Source organism: Scyliorhinus torazame, chromosome 11, assembly GCF_047496885.1.
Source record: "Scyliorhinus torazame isolate Kashiwa2021f chromosome 11, sScyTor2.1, whole genome shotgun sequence".
Taxonomy (NCBI): domain Eukaryota; kingdom Metazoa; phylum Chordata; class Chondrichthyes; order Carcharhiniformes; family Scyliorhinidae; genus Scyliorhinus; species Scyliorhinus torazame.
The window spans coordinates 67,472,179-67,495,263 of NC_092717.1; the positions used below are offsets into that span (position 1 = coordinate 67,472,179).

The 23,085-nt window shown below is 48.4% G+C and overlaps 1 protein-coding gene across 3 annotated transcripts in view; it reads left to right on the top strand.

Moving 5' to 3' along the window:
* sdha (succinate dehydrogenase complex, subunit A, flavoprotein (Fp)) overlaps positions 1-23,085 on the top strand; it is a 123,432-nt gene that overhangs the window by 38,731 nt on the left and 61,616 nt on the right. For all 3 annotated transcript variants that reach the window (XM_072467376.1, XM_072467377.1, XM_072467375.1), the window contains exons 7-8: positions 14,881-15,005; positions 20,876-21,044. In XM_072467376.1, coding sequence (XP_072323477.1) covers positions 14,881-15,005; positions 20,876-21,044 — 294 coding nt within the window. The remainder of the gene's footprint in view (positions 1-14,880; positions 15,006-20,875; positions 21,045-23,085) is intronic.

The following is a 23,085-nucleotide window of genomic DNA, read 5'->3' on the forward strand; positions in this document are numbered from 1 at the left end:
GAAAAATTAATTAGAACATGCACTCGTGTTATATTGGGATAGTGGAGAGGGGCATTGTGGCAGTAAGGGGCTAGAAACACGGGAACCAATGAGACCAGTATTAGGAGGTAGTCGGTGGAAGTGATACGGCACAGCTCCACCGGGTCCTAGTGCCCGCTGAGTTGCAAGAAAGTCACTAGCAGAAGAAATGAAGTTTAGAATGTGAACCACATTGCAGACGGAGCTTTAGGGAATAAAGATATGGGACCAGAGCTTAGATTAGGAGTATTAGTTGCAGTATCAGGAAATAAGAATCTGATGGCCGGGAAAGATTAATAAAACTAGATGCAGAAAAAAAAATTAAGATACGAAAACCAATTGATAACGTAGAGGAAATAAGGAAAGCAAACCTAGCAATAGAAAGAATGACACAGGGTTAATCAGCACACAATCCAGGGAGACCGACACAAAAGCAATATCCCTTGACCCGAGGTGTCAAATGCGAGCTGGAGATAATGATCAAAGAGTTGGAACAGCAGGGAATCATTCAAGAAGTCACATATGCATTGACGAATAGCCCACTTAAGGCAGTTAGCAAGGCTGATGGTACATTTAGAATTCGTTAGAATTACAAAGTATTAAACAAGGTCACAAAAAAAAGAAGGATAAACGGTATTTAATAAATCCACAAACTACATTGGAGAAGGTGGCAGGCAAAACTTATTTAACTAGTATAGATTTAGCCAACGGTTTCTGGAGTGTTCCGTTAGACCCAGACAGCAAGGAAAAGACAGCATTTACCTTTGGCACTAAACATTACGTATACTGTAAATTGCTACAAGGATATCTTAATTCCCCGAACTACGTTCAGGCAATAGTAAGGGAGCTGATTAAAGATGATTTGGCTTTGGTATATATTGATGATGTGTTAATTGGAGATGATGATCAGGGGGACACATGTTGAAAGAGTGACCAAAATTATTAAAACACTTAATGAAGCAGGATTTAAGATAGGGTTAAAGAAATGCCAGATTGGCAGGAGCGAAGTCGACTACATAGGGTATTCAGTGTCAAGGGCAGGTAGGGAAGCCAGTGTTGGGATGAGAGAGAAAGTTGCTAGAATCGCAGCGCCCGTTTCACGAAACGAAGTTCAGTAAATCATGGGAATTTTGGGGTATTTGAGACCAGTAGTGGAAGACTTTAGTCTTTGTGCTAGACCCATTTATGAAACTTTGGAAGGGGGATTTTAGGTGGACCAGTGAAGCACAGAGGCGTTTGGACCAGTTAAAAACAGCTGTAGCAACATACGGGCCATTAGAGGAGAGACATGAAGACGACGATTTGAGCATTAAATTTGATCTGTACGCAAATGGCTATGGTATGGTGCTTGCTAATCATAGTACTCAGACACCTATCAAACATTGACAGGAAATTGGGCAAGGGTTGGACAAAAGTTTTCGGACATCGCAAAATGTCTGGCAGCCGTAACAAAGAGGATAGCAGAGATTGAAAATTTATCAGCCGGAAAGAAAATTTATGTCACAAATGAATTTTTAGAATTGACAGAGTTGACAGCAAGGCGCGAATACAGCTCGATGGGAAACTATTCTTTTAAACCCTGCCTTAATGTTTATTAATAACATTAAAAAGGGACAGAAACTTGATAAATCAGTTAGCAGAACACAGTTGGGAAATGCTTGGGTGGTATATACGGATGGTAGTAAAGTTAAGGAGGACGAAGAACAAGCAAGATGGGCATCCATTTTAAAAAAAATATTCAGGAAAGATAATGGTGGAGAAACAGGGAGTAGCATAAAAAAAACTGAGACACTGATGGGAGAATGGTCATTCGAGTATGCAGGCCCTCTTTTTCCTAGGAGCATCACTCAAGGATGCAACGATAGAAGAAGGAGGCTTAACAGGCCTTAATCGTATGATGTGCATCAATAGAACATAGAACGATACAGCGCAGTACAGGCCCTTCGGCCCACGATGTTGCACCGAAACAAAAGCCATCTAACCTACACTATACCATTATCATCCATATGTTTATCCAATAAACTTTTAAATGCCCTCAATGTTGGCGAGTTCACTACTGTTGCAGGTAGGGCATTCCACGGCCTCACCACTCTTTGCGTAAAGAACCTACCTCTGACCTCTGTCCTATATCTATTACCCTTCAGTTTAAAACTATGTCCCCTCGTGCCAGCCATTTCCATCCGCGGGAGAAGGCTCTCACTGTCCACCCTATCTAACCCCCTGATCATTTTGTATGCCTCTATTAAGTCTCCTCTTAACCTTCTCTCCAACGAAAACAACCTCAAGTCCATCAGCCTTTCCTCATAAGATTTTCCCTCCATACCAGGCAACATCCTGGTAAATCTCCTCTGCACCCGCTCCAAAGCCTCCACATCCTTCCTATAATGCGGTGACCAGAACTGTACGCAATACTCCAAATGCGGCCGTACCAGAGTTTTGTACAGCTGCAACATGACCTCCTGACTCCGGAACTCAATCCCTCTACCAATAAAGGCCAACACTCCATAGGCCTTCTTCACAACCCTATCAACCTGGGTGGCAACTTTCAGGGATCTATGTACATGGATACCTAGATCCCTCTGCTCATCCACACTTCCAAGAACTTTACCATTAGCCAAATATTCCGCATTCCTGTTATTCCTTCCAAAGTGAATCACCTCACACTTCTCTACATTAAACTCCATTTGCCACCTCTCAGCCCAGCTCTGCAGCTTATCTATGTCCCTCTGTAACCTGCTACATCCTTCCTCACTGTTGACAACACCACCGACTTTAGTGTCGTCTGCAAATTTACTCACCCACCCTTCTGCGCCTCCCTCTAGGTCATTGGTAAAAATGACAAACAGCAACGGCCCCAGAACAGATCCTTGTGGTACGCCACTTGTAACTGAACTCCATTCTGAACATTTCCCATCAACCACCACCCTCTGTCTTCTTTCAGCTAGCCAATTTCTGATCCACATCTCTAAATCACCCTCAATCCCCAGCCTCCGTATTTTCTGCAATAGTCTACCGTGGGGAACCTTATTCAGCGGGAGCGGTGCAGGCTAGTCAATTTCAGCGGGAGCAGTGCGCAAGTGATTTCTGGGAGGTAAGTCTCTCCTTTAAAAACACTTGTCTTTGCAGGAGCAGGCCAGTCGATTTCAGCGGGAGCGGAGCAGGCTAGTCAATTTCAGCGGGAGCAGTGCGCAAGTGATTTCTGGGAGGTAAGTCTCTCCTTTAAAAACACTTGTCTTTGCAGGAGCAGGCCAGTCGATTTCAGCGGGAGCGGAGCAGGCTAGTCAATTTCAGCGGGAGCAGTGCGCAAGTGATTTCTGGGAGGTAAGTCTCTCCTTTAAAAACACTTGTCTTTGCAGGAGCAGGCCAGTCGATTTCAGCGGGAGCGGAGCAGGCTAGTCAATTTCAGCGGGAGCAGTGCGCAAGTGATTTCTGGGAGGTAAGTCTCTCCTTTAAAAACTGTTGTCTTTGCAGGAGCAGGCCAGTCGATTTCAGCGGGAGCGGTGCGTTAGTGATTTCTGGGAGACCTTCACAGGAGCAGGCTTGTCAATTTCAGCGGTAAACACTTACCTGGTCCCGTTTTCAGTCCCTCTTTGCTGTTTTCTTTTAAATTTTAGTGTTTAAGGCGGGAACAGGAAGTTCGACCCGCGGACTTCTGGGAAGACCCTCACCAATAAATTCTGGTGGAGAGGAAACCCGAGACACTACACGTGTAGTGTCTCCCACCCACCCTCCTCCTCTAACCTAATAATAAAACCCATTGGTGTGAGGTAAGTACCATATTTTATTATTATTATTATTATTTTTTAAAATTTAATTTAGTTGTTAGCCAGATCTTGGTAGAAAGTTAGAGGGATGGCAGGGAAGGGAGTGCAATGTTCCTCCTGCAGGATGTTTGAGGTGAGGGATGCCGTTAGTGTCCCTGCTGATTTTACCTGCAGGAAGTGCTGCCATCTCCAGCTCCTCCAAGACCGAGTTAGGGAACTGGAGCTGGAGTTCGAAGAACTTCGGATCATTCGGGAGGCAGAGGGGGTCATAGATAGCAGCTTCAGGGAATTAGTTACACCAAAGATTGGAGATAGATGGGTAACTGTAAGAGGGACTGGGAAGAAGCAGTCAGTGCAGAGATCCCCTGCGGTCGTTCCCCTGAGAATCCATGCTTTGGATACTTGTGGGTGGGGGGGGACTTACCAGGGGTAAGCCATGGGGTACGGGCTTCTGGCACGGAGTCTGTCCCTGTTGCTCAGAAGGGAAGGGGGGAGAGGAGCAGAGCATTAGTAATTGGGGACTCGATAGTCAGGGGCACAGATAGGAGATTTTGTGGGAGCGTGAGAGACTCAAGTTTGGTATGTTGCCTCCCAGGTGCAAGGGTACGTGATGTCTCGGATCGTGTTTTCCGGGTCCTTAGGGGGGAGGGGGAGCAGCCCCAAGTCGTGGTCCACATTGGCACTAACGACATAGGTAGGAAAGGGGACAAGGATGTCAGGCAGGCTTTCAGGGAGCTAGGGTGGAAGCTCAGAACTAGAACAGAGTTGTTATCTCTGGGTTGTTGCCCGTGCCACGTGATAGTGAGATGAGAAATAGGGAGAGAGAGCAATTAAACACGTGGCTACAGGGATGGTGCAGGCGGGAGGGATTCAGATTTCTGGATAACTGGGGCTCTTTCTGGGGAAGGTGGGACCTCTACAGACAGGATGGTCTACATCTGAACCTGAGGGGCACAAACATCCTGGGGGGGAGATTTGTTAGTGCTCTCTGGGGGGGGTTTAAACTAATGTAGCAGGGGCATGGGAACCTGGATTGTAGTTTTAGGGTACGGGAGAATGAGAGTATAGAGGTCAGGAGCACAGATTTGACTTTGCAGGAGGGGCCCAGTGTTCAGGTAGGTGGTTTGAAGTGTGTCTACTTCAATGCCAGGCGTATACGAAATAAGGTAGGGGAACTGGCAGCATGGGTTGGTACCTGGGACTTCGATGTTGTGGCCATTTCGGAGACATGGATAGAGCAGGGACAAGAATGGATGTTGCAGGTTCCGGGGTTTAGGTGTTTTAGTAAGCTCAGAGAAGGAGGCAAAAGAGGGGGAGGTGTGGCGCTGCTAGTCAAGAGCAGTATTACGGTGGCGGAGAGGATGCTAGATGGGGACTCATCTTCCGAGGTAGTATGGGCTGAGGTTAGAAACAGGAAAGGAGAGGTCACCTTGTTGGGAGTTTTCTAGAGGCCTCCAAATAGTTCTAGGGATGTAGAGGAAAGGATGGCGAGGATGATCCTGGATAAGAGCGAAAGTAACAGGGTAGTTATTATGGGAGACTTTAACTTTCCAAATATTGACTGGAAAAGATATAGTTCGAGTACATTAGATGGGTCGTTATTTGTACAGTGTGTGCAGGAGGGTTTCCTGACACAATATGTTGACAGGCCAACAAGAGGCGAGGCCACGTTGGATTTGGTTTTGGGTAATGAACCTGGCCAGGTGTTGGATTTGGAGGTAGGAGAGCACTTTGTGGACAGTGACCACAATTCGGTGACATGTACGCTAGTGATGGAAAGGGATAAGTATACACCGCAGGGCAAGAGTTATAGCTGGGGGAAGGGCAATTATGATGCCATTAGACGTGACTTGGGGCGGATAGGTTGGAGAAGTAGACTGCAAGTGTTGGGCACACTGGATAAGTGGAGCTTGTTCAAGGATCAGCTACTGCGTGTTCTTGATAAGTACGTACCGGTCAGGCAGGGAGGAAGGCTTAGAGCGAGGGAACCGTGGTTTACCAAAGAAGTGGAATCTCTTGTTAAGAGGAAGAAGGAGGCCTATGTGAAGATGAGGTGTGAAGTTTCAGTTGGGACGCTTGATAGTTACAAGGTAGCAAGGAAGGATCTAAAGAGAAAGCTAAGACGAGCAAGGAGGGGACATGAGAAGTATTTGGCAGGTAGGATCAAGGAAAACCTAAAAGCTTTCTATAGGTATGTCAGGAATAAGCGAATGACTAGGGTAAGAGTAGGACCAGTCAAGGACAGGGATGGGAAGTTGTGTGTGGAGTCTGAAGAGATAGGCGAGATACTAAATGAATATCTTTCGTCAGTATTCACTCAGGAAAAAGATAATGTTGTGGAGGAGAATGCTGAGACCCAGGCTATTAGAATAGATGGCATTGAGGTACGTAGGGAAGAGGTGTTGACAATTCTGAACAGGCTGAAAATAGATAAGTCTCCGGGGCCTGATGGGATTTATCCTCGGATTCTCTGGGAGGCCAGGGAAGAGATTGCTGGACCTTTGGCTTTGATTTTTATGTCATCATTGGCTACAGGAATAGTGCCAGAGGACTGGAGGATAGCAAATGTGGTCCCTTTGTTCAAAAAGGGGAGCAGAGACAACCCCGGCAACTATGGACCGGTGAGGCTCACGTCTGTAGTGGGTAATATCCCTCTGTAACCTGCTACATCCTTCCACACTATCGACAACACCCCCGACTTATAATCCCCTCCAAGACTTTACCCACTACAGGCGTGAGCCTCACCGGTCTATAGTTGCCTTCCTCCCTGCCTGACCGGTACGTACTTATCAAGAACACGCAGTAGCTGATCCTTGAACAAGCTCCACTTATCCAGTGTGCCCAACACTTGCAGTCTACTTCTCCAACCTATCCCCCCCAAGTCACGTCTAATGGCATCATAATTGCCCTTCCCCCAGCTATAACTCTTGCCCTGCGGTGTATACTTATCCCTTTCCATCACTAGCGTGCACGTCACCGAATTGTGGTCACTGTCCCCAAAGTGCTCTCCTACCTCCAAATCCAACACCTGGCCAGGTTCATTACCCAAAACCAAATCCAACGTGGCCTCGCCTCTTGTTGGCCTGTCAACATATTGTGTCAGGAAACGACCCATCTAATGTACTCGAACTATATCTTTTCCAGTCAATATTTGGAAAGTTAAAGTCTCCCATAATAACTACCCTGTTACTTTCGCTCTTATCCAGGATCATCCTCGCCATCCTTTCCTCTACATCTCTAGAACTATTTGGAGGCCTCTAGAAAACTCCCAACAAGGTGACCTCTCCTTTCCTGTTTCTAACCTCAGCCCATACTACCTCGGAAGATGAGTCCCCATCTAGCATCCTCTCCGCCACCGTAATACTGCTCTTGACTAGCAGCGCCACACCTCCCCGTCCTTTGCCTCCTTCTCTGAGCTTACTAAAACACCTAAATCCCGGAACCTGCAACATCCATTCCTGTCCCTGCTCTATCCATGTCTCCGAAATGGCCACAACATCGAAGTCCCAGGTACCAACCCATGCCGCCAGTTCCCCGACCTTATTTCGTATACTCCTGGCATTGAAGTAGACACACTTCAAACCACCAACCTGAACACTGGCCCCCTCCTGCAAAGTCAAATCTGTGCTCCTGACCTCTATACTCTCATTCTCCCGTACCCTAAAACTACAATCCAGGTTCCCATGCCCCTGCTATATTAGTTTAAACTCCCCCAGAGAGCACTAACAAATCTCCCCCCCAGGATATTTGTGCCCCTCAGGTTCAGATGTAGACCATCCTGTCTGTAGAGGTCCCACCTTCCCCAGAAAGAGCCCCAGTTATCCAGAAATCTGAATCCCCCCCGCATGCACCATCCATGTAGCCACGTGTTTAATTGCTCTCTCTCCCTATTCCTCATCTCATTATCACGTTGCACGGGCAACAACCCAGAGATAACAACTCTGTTTGTTCTAGTTCTGAGCTTCCATCCTAGCTCCCTGGAAGCCTGCCTGACATCTTTGTCCCCTTTCCTACCTATGTCGTTAGTGCCAATGTGGACCATGACTTGGGGCTGCTCCCCCTCCCCCTTAAGGACCCGGAAAACACGATCCGAGACATCACGTACCCTTGCACCTGGGAGGCAACATACCAAACGTGAGTCTCTCACGCTCCCACAAAATCTCCTGTCTGACTATCGAGTCCCCAATTACTAATGCTCTGACTATCGAGTCCCCAATTACTAATGCTCTGCTCCTCTCCCCCCTTCCCTTCTGAGCAACAGGGACAGACTCCGTGCAAGAGGCCCGTACCCCATGGCTTACCCCTGATAAGTCCCCCCCCCCCCCCCCCCCAGTACTTACCTTGCACCAATGGGTTTTATTATTAGGTTAGAGGAGGAGGGCGGGTGAGAAACACTACACGTGTAGTGTCTCGGGTTTCCTCTCCACCAGAATTTATTGGTGAGGGACTTCCCAGAAGTCCGCGGGTCGACTTCCTGTTCCCGCCTTAAAAAATATAAAATTAAAAAACAATACAACAGCAGCAAAGAGGAACAGAAACGGGACCAGGTAAGTGTTTACTTAAATACTCACCCAGCAGCAGCCCCCGCACTCCGCTCCCGCTGAAACTCCAAGAGATGCTCCTGTAAGGTAAATTACTTTAAACTTCAATACTCACCCAGCAGCAGCCTCCGCACTCCGCTCCCGCTGAAACTCCAAGTCAATGATCAGGAAAAACAAAGGGGGGGGGAATGGTGGCAATGGAAATCCAGAAGTCCTGGAGAGGGCACTTCTGGAACTTCCAAACAAGAATAGAAAGATACAAATTAAGAAATAGGGCCCTCTCCGCCTTTGACCTGTTCATTTGGTTTTCAGATGAAGCAAAAATAACACAGACGAAGAACGAGAACTACACTCCAGAGAAGAATGTTTTAGACAGTATGGGGGGGAAAACTAATGATACAATTGGCTACATATTTGAGAGAATTAAATGACAGAACATAGAACATAGAACGATACAGCGCAGTACAGGCCCTTCGGCCCACGATGTTGCACCAACATGGGAAGTCAAAAAACAAAAGCCATCTAACCTAACCACCATTATCATCCATATGCTTATCCAATAAACTTTTAAATGCCCTCAATGTTGGCGAGTTCACTACTATTGCAGGTAGGGCATTCCACGGCCTCACCACTCTTTGCGTGAAGAACCTACCTCTGACCTCTGTCCTGTATCTATTACCCCTCAGTTTAAGGCTATGTCCCCTCGTGCTAGCCATTTCCATCCGCGGGAGAAGGCTCTTACTGTCCACCCTATCTAACCCTCCGATCATTTTGTATGCCTCTACTAAGTCTCCTCTTAACCTTCTCTCTAACGAAAACAACCTCAAGTCCATCAGCCTTTCCTCATAAGATTTTCCCTCCATACCAGGCAACATCCTGGTAAATCTCCTCTGCACCCGTTCCAAAGCTTCCACGTCCTTCCTATAATGAGGTGACCAGAACTGTACGCAATACTCCAAATGCAGCCGTACCAGAGTTTTGTACAGCTGCAACATGACCTCATGACTCCGGAATTCAATCCCTCTACCAATAAAGACCAACACACCATAGGCCTTCACAATCCTATCAACCTGGGTGGCAACTTTCAGGGATCTATGTACATGGACACCGAGATCCCTCTGCTCATCCACACTCCCAAGAATTTTACCATTAGCCAAATATTCCGCATTCCTGTTATTCCTTCCAAAGTGAATCACCTCACACTTCTCTACATTAAACTCCATTTGCCACCTCTCAGCCCAGCTCTGCAGCTTATCTATGTCCCTCTGTAACCTGCAACATCCTTCCGCACTGTCGACAACACCACCGACTTTAGTGTCGTCTGCAAATTTACTCACCCACCCTTCTACACCCTCCTCTAGGTCATTTATAAAAATGACAAACAGCAACGGCCCCAGAACAGATCCTTGTGGTACGCCACTTGTAACTGAACTCCATTCTGAACATTTCCCATCAACCACCACCCTCTGTCTTCTTTCAGCTAGCCAATTTCTGAACCACATCTCTAAATCACCCTCAATACCCAGCCTCCGTATTTTTTGCAATAGCCTACCGTGGGGAACCTTATCAAACGCTTTACTGAAATCCATATACACCACATCAACTGCTCTACCCTCGTCTACCTGTTCAGTCACCTTCTCAAAGAACTCGATAAGGTTTGTGAGGCATGACAGAGCCCGGAAGAAAAACCTTATAGGTTAGAAACAAATCAAAATATCAAATTATTACTGAACCCTCCGGTCAGAAATCTCTAACTGGACATTAGCTGATGGATGATCTGTGGTCTCCACGGGGTATGTACTACGCGGTGGAGTTATTCAGGGTCTCGGCAGACAGCCGCGACTAACGAGGAACCCCCGCATTTTAAATGACAGTAGTTTAAGAATCTTGGCAGCTTGATGCCACGGCTTGAAATTTGTAACCAATGCAGCAAACAATATGGCATTGGAGAGTGTAATAGTTATTATGGACGAAATGTCCTGTAAGTTGTTAGGGACTGTTATGTATGGATTCAATTGGGTTGTAACTCCAAATGTTGACTGTATTGAATGTGCAAGTGGTGTTATTGCAAAGTAAAAAACAACCAAACAAACAAATAATGGCAAGTATACACTCCATGCTGTAAGGAAAATGAAAACGGACAAAAGGGATTTGAAGAAAACTGAGTTATTGTCTCATGTAAGCCAGTGCTGGCAGACTACATGGTTCAGTACAATGTTAGACGTTAGTGTGAGGAAGTCAGGAATAGAAACAGAATCGATTGAAGCTTCTGCAATTCATAAAGCAAGATAATCAGTGGATCGTACATGATATCACAATTTACCATTCCAATGAGAAACGGAAAGCACTTGCTAAAAAAAAAAACAGTGAGGGATAAAATACCTTTTTGGTCGCTGATGGACTGAGTTGTATGCTGTTTCTAAGTGTTGCTCTTTTTAGCCTTAGTCTATTGGCTCTGATTACGTCACCTTTGCTCACGAGTCGCCAGGTATCTTTATGATACCGCCACGTGGTTCAAGTTCAGGTTATGATTAATAATACAGCACACCGCTTAGTAAGGATTAAAACAACGGTCATTTATTATAGACAACGAGCAATATTAATACACTAATACTACTATATATATAATAAACGTATCACTACTGGCAAATACTTAACTTAGGAAGAGCCCACCAGGTCAGGGAAATGAATGGCTTGTCCAATCAGATCTGGCCCGCGGGATTCAAAAGGCTGCTACAGGTTGGTGGCTAGGTGTCTCTTGTAGAGGGTTCCATCTCTGCTACTCCACTACTGGGCCGATATCTGGGGTTTGAGTATCTGTGTGTGTCTCTCTCCAGCTGGCACTGAAACTTCAGAGGCCAGGGGATGCCGCACTGGGACACCTCCACGGGAGAGAGCACTGAATCAAGCCTGCCGTTTATCCCTAACCGGAAGCCTGAGGCTTATATCACACAGATATCCAGACCCCCACCAATGCCCAGGTGATTCTCTCTCTTGCCGGTGGTGCAACACCCACCCGGTTCCTACTTCGCTGGAGTAGCTTTCCCAAGAGAGAGAATAGGACACTGCTGTTTATTACCTAACCAGCAGCCTGTCCTGAGTGAATCGTTCAAGATGACCCTAGATTCTCGAACCCGGAATTAAGGTGAGGAATATCTTAACAATGACTTGGTCAGAGATCGCTGGTGAGAGATTGAAGAATTTAAACGACTCCAATTATCAGCAAATCAAGGTTTATTGCAAAACCCAGGTCAAAATCATCAAACAGAAGAAATTATAATAAAATCTTAAACTCTAACACAAACTAAGTCTATTCAGAAAGTACTATAACGGACACAACGTAAAATCTTATTGTTACACAGTTTTAGCAATGACACAGAACACAAATCAAGTCCCCTTCCCCAAAGCCTCAACCACTATCAAGGTCAAGGGAGTTTCGCAAGCTGCTGCAGGGTACTTACAGTCACAGGCTGCAGGAGGTCAAGTCAAAGGTGGAGAGGTCAAGCCAAAAGACCCTCAATCGAAACACAGCCCCTTTTATATCCGTTTTACCTGGCTTTTTCCTGTGTTCGGCCAGCCCCTTTTGCATTGAATCCATAAGGTTTAAAGTTCCCGCTGGTCCTGCCCCCTTTGAGCCTGTCAGACCTGTCAAGATAGGAGTACCTCCCCTAGGTCCGCCTCCAGTCTGCTTTTTGAGATAACGAGGTTGAGCTCCCTTGTGAAGATTTTCAAAGTCTTCCATCTGCTCTGGAGATCGCTGCTATGTTGATGGGGTGTTGATTGGATACTGCTCTGGTGGAGGCAAAGTCATTTACATCTGCATGGGGCTATGACCATCCCATTGTCCTGCTTGCAGGCAGGCCCCTTACAGCATTACCATGCCCCTTTGTCTCTGTGTTTAATCTTATCTAGTTGTCTGGCTCCTTCTTCCTTGTAGCTCCTGGGGGGGGTTTGTAAATACCTATGCCCCTACTCAGCTCAGCGGACCAAGCCTGCTGGGAAATCTGGTTACGTTCTTTTGGCTGACAAATGTCCAGTTTACAGTCTCTGGGTTTTATTCTTGGGCAGTCCAAAAAGGGCCGAATTGCCCGAAAACCTTACACTCTACCGGATAGCGATCGCTGGATTCAAACTTACTGTTGCCGGTTGCTGTTCTTGCGAAGGTCTCGAGCAGGCGAAGAGGAGAGAGTGAGAGATCTGAACTTGGACCCTCACTTTTATAGGGCCCAGGGCTTCCCGCCTCCCAGGACGGCCCTTGACCCTGAGTCCCAAGTGATTGGATCTGTCCCCAATCTCTGGGGTCGATGTGTCCAATGGTGAGGCGATTCCTCGATCGGGGGGTGGTCGCTCACCTGCCTTTGTTTCGGCCACTGCAGGCACCGACAGGTCTGGCCCGGTATTCAATTGCTAATATGTTGCAATTGTTCCCGGGATAGCCGATTTAACTGTGGATGTCTGAATAGATGGGCTGCAAACAGTCCTGAATGCAACTGCAAATACCTGGGTTGATGGGCTGTTGATAGCCCTGAGTATCGATCTGGGCTAACGTCCCAGAGCCGAATATGCAATACTGTCTGCAGCTGCCTGCTTGTGTCTTCTTAGCTGTTTTTCCCAGCTGTCTTTCGGGTTAGCCATTTCAAACTGGGTTTTGGCCAGATTAATCGGAACGCAGCCATTTTACGTGGCTACATAAGGGACATAAGGAAGCTTCTACGGTGCTGCTACCCCGAGGTAATCAGATGCCTTGGAGGTAGAGGAACACACGGATATAGCTATTGCGTTACCTTCCTGAGTAGCGACAGCTATGGTTCACGTTGATTGGACTTGAGGAAAGAACAATACAAAGAGTCTATCGACACTGGTCTGCGAGATGGATGAATTTACAATTGATTTCCATGCACAGTTTACAAATCATGACATGTACACACAAAGGACAAGGATCAGGGATATCTGCCAGTCAGTACAACTTGTTAGGTGAATTGGATATTCTGATTTCTCCCTCTGTGTACCCGAACAGGCGCCGGAGTGTGGCGTAGGGGATTTTCAAAGTAACTTCATTGCAGTGTTAATGTAAGCCGACCTGTGACAATAATAATGGTTATAAAGTGTTGAGGGAAAATTCTTGTTTCTTCTCTGGTTATGACTTTATTCCATTCGAGCTCAAAAACCACCCCATGCAGCTTTGCCACTGTTGCATCAGATCGTACATCCTGATGAGCACTATATTAAATCAAAAGCAACAAAAAGCCATGATGTTGACTCCAAATTCTAAGCAAATGTGAATGTACAAACACATTAAAACATTGGACAGAAAGTGACCAACTGGTCGATCCAGCCTGTCCCACAGAGTTTTGATGCGTAATGCATCAAATCAAAGGACTCCATGTCCCAAGGTGACATAATCTCCTTGGCGAAGTGTAAACTAAAGGGAATCTGGAAAACCTCCCCAATTCCTCTTGGTAATCAAACAAAGGTCCAAGAAACTACTTGACAGTGACTTGTGTTAATTGGTACTTCTTGTTTGATGTGATCCCTGCCTCAGCCACGAATTATCTCCAGTGGCTTTGTTACCTTGCATACAAAATGTGTATTTTGTCAGCCCTTATTTAGTGATAGTTACTCCACCTATTAAAAATTTTGTGAAGTGCTTTTGTGAGAGTAGCCTTACTTTTTGGAGAGGGGTGGATGGCATTTATAATTTATAACGGGCAGCACGGTAGCCTTGTGGATAGCACAATTGCTTCACAGCTCCAGGGTCCCAGGTTCGATTCCGGCTTGGGTCACTGTCTGTGCGGAGTCTGCACATCCTCCCCGTGTGTGCGTGGGTTTCCTCCGGGTGCTCTGGTTTCCTCCCACAGTCCAAAGATGTGCGGGTTAGGTGGATTGGCCATGATAAATTGCCCTTAGTGTCCAAAATTGCCCTTAGTGTTGGGTGGGGTTACTGGGTTGTGGGGATGGGGTGGAGGTGTTGACCTTGGGTAGGTGCTCTTTCCAAGAGCCAGTGCAGACTCGATGGGCTGAATGGCCTCCTTCTGCACTGTAAATTCTATGATAAAAATTCTATGATAATTTGCATCTCTGAGTTCGAAGAGCACTTGCCCAAGTCTGTCCCTCTCCAAGTCATTAGGTCTTCTCTGTCAACCTGGAACATGAAACTCCGGAATTCACCCTGAAGAAATGTGGGGAATACAATGGTGCTGTTGCTCATCCTGCAGTTTGTATGTGCTCTGCCAGTTATTGTTCGAAGCATTTCAAGTCTGCTGCTTGTCAGATGGTTAATCTGGAACCTAATTCCATTTACCCACTTTTCCCCTTATCCCTTAATAAATTAAGTTGACGGTCTGTTTTACGGAACTTTGTCAAATACCTATTGGACATCCATATAAATAACATTAGTTGACATTTCCCTGCTGAAAAAGAATTTTGAATTCAAACTGAAAATTTATGGAGCAATAAATAATGTGATCACAATATCATGAGATTGTGGATAAGCAATATGAGCAAACATCTTTTATGTGAAGTTAAGCTGTTGGGTAAATATTTGTTCTGTTTGGCAGTGGATATGGAAGAACTTACTTCAGTTGCACTTCAGCACATACAAGTACTGGAGATGGAAGTGCCATGGTTACTCGAGCTGGATTATCCAACCAGGACTTGGAATTTGTCCAGTTTCACCCCACAGGTACATGGATTGCTTCCACACGTGCCCAGCGTATTCTTTTGATTTTATTTCTATTCTTTTTAATGAAGGCCCAAAATGAATTTGTGGCAGCAACTAAAAAGGGTATGATTAGAATGGCTTTGCAAGCTCAATGGTGCCAAGGGATTTAATTTCCAGAATAGGTGCTTAAATATCGTTTTTCTATTTGCGAGGAATTGTTTTGACTTGTACTCTCTTTGATAACTTGCATTTATACAGCATCATTAACATAGTCAAACATGTTTCTCATATGTAACTCTGTAAATAAATGCACAAAACCAGCTGTAAACAAAGAACAAACAAAAAACAAAGAAATGTACAGCACAGGAACAGGCCCTTCGGCCCTCCAAACCCGTGCCGACCATGCTGCCCAACTAAACTATAATCTTCAACACTTCCTGGGTCCGTATCCCTCTATTCCCATCCTATTCATGTATTTGTCAAGATGCCCCTTAAATATCACTATCGTCCCTGCTTCCACCACCTCCTCCGGTAGCGAGTTCCAGGCACCCACTACCCTCTGTGTAAAAAAACCTGCCTCGTGCCTCTACTCTAAACCTTGCCCCTCACCTTAAACCTATGCCCCCTAGTAATTGACCCCTCTACCCTGGGGAAAAGCCTCTGACTATCCACTCTGTCTATGCCCCTTATAATTTTGTAGACCTCTATCAGGTCGCCCCTCAACCTCCGTCGTTCCAGTGAGAACAAACCGAGTTTATTCAACCGCTCCTCATAGCTAATGCCCTCCATACCAGGCAACATTCTGGTAAATCTCTTCTGCACCCTCTCTAAAGCCTCCACATCTTTCTGGTAGTGTGGCGACCAGAATTGAACACTATACTCCAAGTGTGGCCTAACTAAGGTTCTATACAGCTGCAACATGACTTGCCAATTCTTATACTCAATGCCCCGGCCAATGAAGGCAAGCATGCCGTATGCCTTCTTGACTACCTTCTCCACCTGTGTTGCCCCTTTCAGTGACCTGTGGACCTGTACTCCTAGATCTCTCTGACTTTCAATACTCTTGAGGGTTCTACCATTCACTGTATATTCCCTACCTGCATTAGACCTTCCAAAATGCATTACCTCACATTTGTCCGGATTAAACTCCATCTGCCATCTCTCCGCCCAAGTCTCCAAACAATCTAAATCCTGCTGTATCCTCTGACAGTCCTCATCGCTATCCGCAATTCCACCAACCTTTGTGTCGTCTGCAAACTTACTAATTAGACCAGTTACATTTTCCTCCAAATCATTTATATATACTACAAACAGCAAAGGTCCCAGCACTGATCCCTGCGGAACACCACTGGTCACAGCCCTCCAATTAGAAAAGCATCCTTCCATTGCTACTCTCTGACTCCTATGACCTAGCCAGTTCTGTATCCACCTTGCCAGCTCATCCCTGATCCCGTGTGACTTCACCTTTTGTACTAGTCTACCATGAGGGCCCTTGTCAAAGGCCTTACTGATGTCCATATAGACAACATCCACTGCCCTACCCGCATCAATCATCTTTGTGACCTCGTCGAAAAACTCTATCAAGTTAGTGAGACACGATCTCCCCTTCACAAAACCATGCTGCCTCTCACTAATACGTCCATTTGCTACCAAATGGAAGTAGATCCTGTCTCGAAGAATTCTCTCCAGTAATTTCCCTACCACTGAAATAAGGCTCACCAGCGTGTAGTTTCCTGGATTATCCTTGCTACCCTTCTTAAACAGAGGAACAACATTGGCTATTCTCCAGTCCTCCGGGACATCACCTGAAGACAGTGAGGATCCAAAGACTTCTGTCAAGACCTCAGCAATTTCCTCTCCAGCCTCCTTCAGTATTCTGGGGTAGATCCCATCAGGCCCTGGGGACTTATCTACGTTAATATTTTTTAAGACGTCCAACACCTCGTCGTCTTGGATCTCAACGTGACCCAGGCTATCTACACACCCTTCTCCAGACTCAACATCTACCAATTCCTTCTCTTTGGTGAATACTGATGCAAAGTATTCATTTAGTGCCTCGCCCATTTCCTCTGGCTCCACACATAGATTCCCTTCCCTATCCTTCAGCGGGCCAACCCTTTCCCTGGCTACCCACATGCTTTTTATGTACATGTAAAAAGCCTTGGGATTTTCCTTGACCCTATTTGCCAATGACTTTTCGTGACCCCTTCTAGCCCTCCTGACTCCTTGCTTAAGTTCCTTCCTACTTTCCTTATATTCCACACAGGCTTCGTCTGTTCCCAGCCTTTTAGCCCTGACAAATGCCTCCTTTTTCTTTTTGACGAGACCTACAATATCTCTCGTTATCCAAGGTTCCCGAAAATTGCCGTATTTATCCTTCTTCCTCGCAGGAACATGCCGGTCCTGAATTCCTTTCAACTGACACTTGAAAGCCTCCCACATGTCAGATGTTGATTTGCCCTCAAACATCCGCCCCCAATCTAGGTTCTTCAGTTCCCGCCTAATATTGTTATAATTAGCCTTCCCCCAATTTAGCACATTCACCCTAGGACCACTCAGCACTTTAAAACTTACTGAATTGTGGTCACTGTTCCTGAAATGCTCCCCTGCTGAAACTTCTACCACCTGGCCGGGCTCATTCCCCAATACCAGGTCCAGTACCGCCCCTTCCCTAGTTGGACTGTCTACATATTGTTTTAAGAAGCCCTCCTGGATGCTCCTTACAAACTCCGCCCCGTCTAAGCCCCTGGCACTAAGTGAGCCCCAGTCAATATTGGGGAAGTTGAAGTCTCCCATCACCACAACCCTATTGTTTTTCCTCTTTTCCAAAATCTGTCTACCTATCTGCTCCTCTATCTCCCGCTGGCTGTTGGGAGGCCTGTAGTAAACCTCCAACATTGTGACTGCACCCTTATTCCTGATCTCTACCCATAGAGCCTCACTGCCCTCTGAGGTGTCCTCCCGTAGTACAGCCTCCCTAACCAGTAGAGCAACTCCGCCACCCCTTTTACATCCCCCTCTATCCCACCTGAAACATCTAAATCCTGGAACGTTTAGCTGCCAATCTTGCCCTTCCCTCAACCAGGTCTCTGTAATGGCAACAACATCATAGTTCCACGTACTAATCCAAGCTCTAAGTTCATCTGCCTTACCCGTAATACTTCTTGCATTAAAACATATGCACTTCAGGCCACCAGACCCGCTGTGTTCAGCAATTTCTCCCTGTCTGCTCTGCCTCAGAGCCACACTGTCCCTATTCCATAGTTCTCCCTCAATGCTCTCACCTTCTGACCTATTGCTCCCGTGCCCACCCCCCTGCCATACTAGTTTAAACGCTCCCGTGTGACACTAGCAAACCTCGCGGCCAGGATATTTATGCCTCTTCAGTTTAGATGCAACCCGTCCTTATATAGGTCACACCTGCCCCGGAAGAGCTCCCAGTGGTCCAGATAACAGAAACCCTCCCTCCTACACCAGCTATTTAGCCACGTGTTTAGCTGCTCTATCTTCCTATTTCTAGCCTCACTGGAACGTGGCACAAGGAGTAATCCCGAGATTACAACCCTGGAGGTCCTGTCTTTTAACTTTCTGCCTCGCTCCCTGAACTCCTGCTGCAGGACCTCATGCCTCTTCCTGCCTATGTCGTTAGTACCAATATGTACAATTACCTCTGCCTGTTTGCCCTCCCCCTTCAGGATGCCCTCTACCCGTTAGGAGACATCCTGGAGACTTACTGGAGTTTAACATAGTAGCAGTGAATATTGCTGAAGGAGAAGATCGGAATCTTAAGAAAATATTTGCAGACAAAAAACTAAATCCCAATGAGCATTGGGAAAAATAGCAGAAAGCAAATATAAACTGTCAAGCTGTGATCACCCTCCAAAATCCTCAGTGTCTGAACCATATGACCAGTGAAAGTATGTGCTAGATATGTGGACATGGGTTGCACCCCTACCGAACAGGAAAACAAGTATGGCTGTACGTTGTTACTTCCTACCAGAAGTAAATCATAGAATTTACAGTGCAGAAGGAGGCCATTCGGCCCATCGAGTCTGCACCGGCTCTTGGAAAGAGCACCCTGCCCAAGGTCCACACCTCCACTCTATCCCCATAACCCAGTAACCACACCCAGCACAAAGGGCAATTTTGGACACTAAGGGCAATTTATCATGGCCAATCCACCTAACCTGCACATCTTTGGACTGTGGGAGGAAACCGGAGCACCCGGAGGAAACCCACGCACACATGGAGAGAACGTGCAGACTCCACACAGACAGTGACCCAAGCCGGGAATTGCACGTGGGACCCTGGAACTGTGAAGCAATGGTGCTAACCACTATGCTACCCATCAGTTGGATAGTGATGAATGTTTGGCCCTTTAATCAGAGTTTTTGGATGAAATCTATGAGAAAGTTGATCTGTTAAATGCCTAGGAGCATGTTTAGATGTCGGAAAACTGATTGCCATTACATGGAAGTACATATCATAGACTTTAACAGATTGTGTAAAAGATTGACTCCATGCAGTTTGGGAATCCTTGCATCTATGCTCGTGTTTAATTTATCGGATTGTGCTAGAGTGTCTTACATGGACTGGCTCCTGGTTGTAACGGCCTTGGAGAAAGAGAACCTATTGGATCAGAACAGATGCCTGCTCTCTCAAAAAGAAAATCCTGTGGAAGCTGCCATTTCCTTCAGCCTTCATGGAACAACGGAGATATTTCACACTGTCACAATGAATAGCAGGATCAGTCATTGCCAAACTTTGAAAGTCACCTGAGTTTCTGGAATATAACAGCAAAGAGAGGGGAATAGGTATGAGGACGCATTCAGTTCTGATGGTTTCTGCCCTGTCCCTGGCCTTGGCCTGAGAAATAGCTGTTTCAATATTAGCCAGCACACTCTTCTCGATGGGGTTAGGGCATCCAGATGTGCCTGGTCTTGATGGTTAGCTCCTGCTACCACTGGCTTAGTGCCACCTTAGAATCCAAATGCGGGCAAATCACTGGCTTTGAAAGCAGACCAAGGCAGGTCAGCAGCACAGTTCAATTCCCATACCAGCCTTCCCGAACAGGCACCGGAATGTGGCGACTAGGGGCTTTTCACAGTAACTTCATTTGAAGCCTACTTGTGACAATAAGCGATTTTCATTTCATTTCATTTCAAGTGGGACTAGCTTATTGATAGAAACTGGGTGGGCTGGCCAAGCTGGGCCTGTTTCCATGCAGTAAATATCTATGGCTCGATTACTCTTAAGTGCAGGATAGATATATTGGCCACGCTAAATTGCCAAAAATTTGCTAATTGCAAAAAAAGAATTGGGTACTCTAAATTTTAAAATATATACATATTTGTTGAAGGTAAAAATATTCGGCAGGACATTCCTCCTTTTCTTTGAACAGTGCTGTGGGCTTTCATTGCGTCCACCAGCAAGGGCATACAGTTTACTGTCTCAGCAGAAAAATGGCACGTTCAGTACTGCACTGGAGTGTCAGCTTATTTTGGGGGTGGGGGGGGGCTTGTACACAGAATCCTCAAATGGAAGGTACTGCCACTGAGCTAAGGCTGACTCCAGAAAAACTAAAAGCCTTGGGTTTATAGTACAAAGTGACTTTACAATGCTTTAAAGTAATTTGTGGCACTGCTCACGTCTGTTAATTTCATAACAAAAATAGAAAATGCGAAGAAACCCAGCAGGTCTGGCAGCATCGGTGGGGAGAAAAATCGAGTTAATGTTTCAAATCTGAATAACTCCTTTAGAGTTGATGCACCTGTGTTGGACAATTGTAAGATGATCAATAACATTGGATGTTTCACTCTCTGACTTGTACCCTGAATCCTGTTGTATTTGATCAGGAAATACCTAAAATCTATGTTGGTTGCTTGCTTCAGGTATTTATGGTGCTGGTTGCCTCATCACTGAAGGTTGTCGTGGTGAAGGTGGAATTCTCATCAATCATGAGGGAGAGAGGTTTATGGAGCGCTATGCTCCTGTGGCAAAAGATCTTGCTTCCAGAGATGTGGTTTCGCGATCTATCACCATTGAAATCCGTGAAGGACGGTAAGCATTACCTGTAGGTTTGTTTGCCTTTGTTTCTTTTGTGGAAGTAAGATCGCCCCCCCACTCTCTCCTCCCACTCTTATCCCTCTGCCCTCGCGCTCACCCCATCCCTCGCACACGCTCTACTCGTCCCTCACTCCCACTCCCCCGCTCCCTCTCTCCCCTCCCCCGCCCCCTCTCTCCCCTCCCCCGCCACTCTCTCCCCTCCCTTGGTGCCTCTCTCTCTCTGTCTCTCGCCCCATACCCTCCCTCGCCCTCACTCTCCCCATTCCTTGCCCCTCTCCCCCACTCGTTCCTCTCTTGCCCCCTCACTCCCCTCCCTCTCTCCATTGCACCCTCTTTCCATCGCCCCTCTCTCCATCACCCCCTCTCCCTCGCCCGCTCTCTCCCCTCCCTAGCCCCCTCCCCTCCCCAGGCCCCTCCCCTCGCTCCCACCCTCCCTTGCCCCCTTTCCCTCTTCCCCCTCCCTTGCCCCCTCTCACCCCCTCCCTCACCCCGACTCTGCTTCGTCCCCCCTCTCCTTCGTCCCCCCTCTCCTTCGTCCCCCCTCTCCCTCGCCCACTCTCTCCCTCGCCCCCCCCTCTCCCTCGCCCCCCCCTCTCCCTCGCCCCCCCCTCTCCCTCGCCCCCCTCTCTCCCTCGCCCCCCTCTCTCCCTCGCCCCCCTCTCTCCCTCGCCCCCCTCTCTCCCTCTCTCCCTCTCTCCCTCGCCCCCTCTCTCCCTCGCCCCCTCTCTCCCTCGCCCCCTCTCTCCCTCGCCCCCTCTCTCCCTCGCCCCCTCTCTCCCTCGCCCCCTCTCTCCCTCGCCCCCTCTCTCCCTCGCCCCCTCTCTCCCTCGCCCCCTCTCTCCCTCGCCCCCTCTCTCCCTCGCCCCCTCTCTCCCTCGCCCCCTCTCTCCCTCGCCCCCTCTCTCCCTCGCCCCCTCTCTCCCTCGCCCCCTCTCTCCCTCGCCCCCTCTCTCCCTCGCCCCCTCTCTCCCTCGCCCCCTCTCTCCCTCGCCCCCTCTCTCCCTCGCCCCCTCTCTCCCTCGCCCCCTCTCTCCCTCGCCCCCTCTCTCCCTCGCCCCCTCTCTCCCTCGCCCCCTCTCTCCCTCGCCCCCTCTCTCCCTCGCCCCCTCTCTCCCTCGCCCCCTCTCTCCCTCGCCCCTCTCTCCCTCGCCCCCCTCTCCCTCGCCCACTCTCTCCCTCGCCCACTCTCTCCCTCGCCCACTCTCTCCCTCGCCCACTCTCTCACTCGCCCACTCTCTCCCTCGCCCACTCTCTCCCTCGCCCACTCTCTCCCTCGCCCACTCTCTCCCTCGCCCACTCTCTCCCTCGCCCACTCTCTCCCTCGCCCACTCTCTCCCTCGCCCACTCTCTCCCTCGCCCACTCTCTCCCTCGCCCACTCTCTCCCTCGCCCACTCTCTCCCTCGCCCACTCTCTCCCTCGCCACCCTCTCTCCCTCGCCACCCCCCCCTCCCTCGCCCACTCTCCCTCTCCCCTCGCCCTCTCCCTCGCCCACCTCTCTCCCTCGCCCCCCTCTCTCCCTCGCCCCCCTCCCTCGCCCCCCTCTCTCCCTCGCCCCCCTCTCTCCCTCGCCCCCCTCTCTCCCTCGCCCCCCTCTCTCCCTCGCCCCCCTCTCTCCCTCGCCCCCCCTCTCTCCCTCGCCCCCTCTCTCCCTCGCCCCCTCTCTCCCTCGCCCCCTCTCTCCCTCGCCCCCTCTCTCCCTCGCCCCCTCTCTCCCACGCCCCCTCTCTCCCACGCCCCCTCTCTCCCTCGCCCCCTCTCTCCCTCGCCCCCTCACTCCCTCGCCCCCTCTCTCCCTCGCCCCCTCTCTCCCAAGCCCCCTCTCTCCCTCGCCCACTCTCTCTCCCCTCGCCCCCTCCCTCGCCCACCTCTCTCCCTCGCCCCCTCCCTCGCCCCCCCCTCGCCCCCTCACTCGCCCCCCCCTCGCCCCCCCTCTCTCGCTCGCCCACTCTCTCCCTCGCCCACTCTCTCCCTCGCCCACTCTCTCCCTCGCCCACTCTCTCCCTCGCCCACTCTTTCCCTCGCCCACTCTCTCCC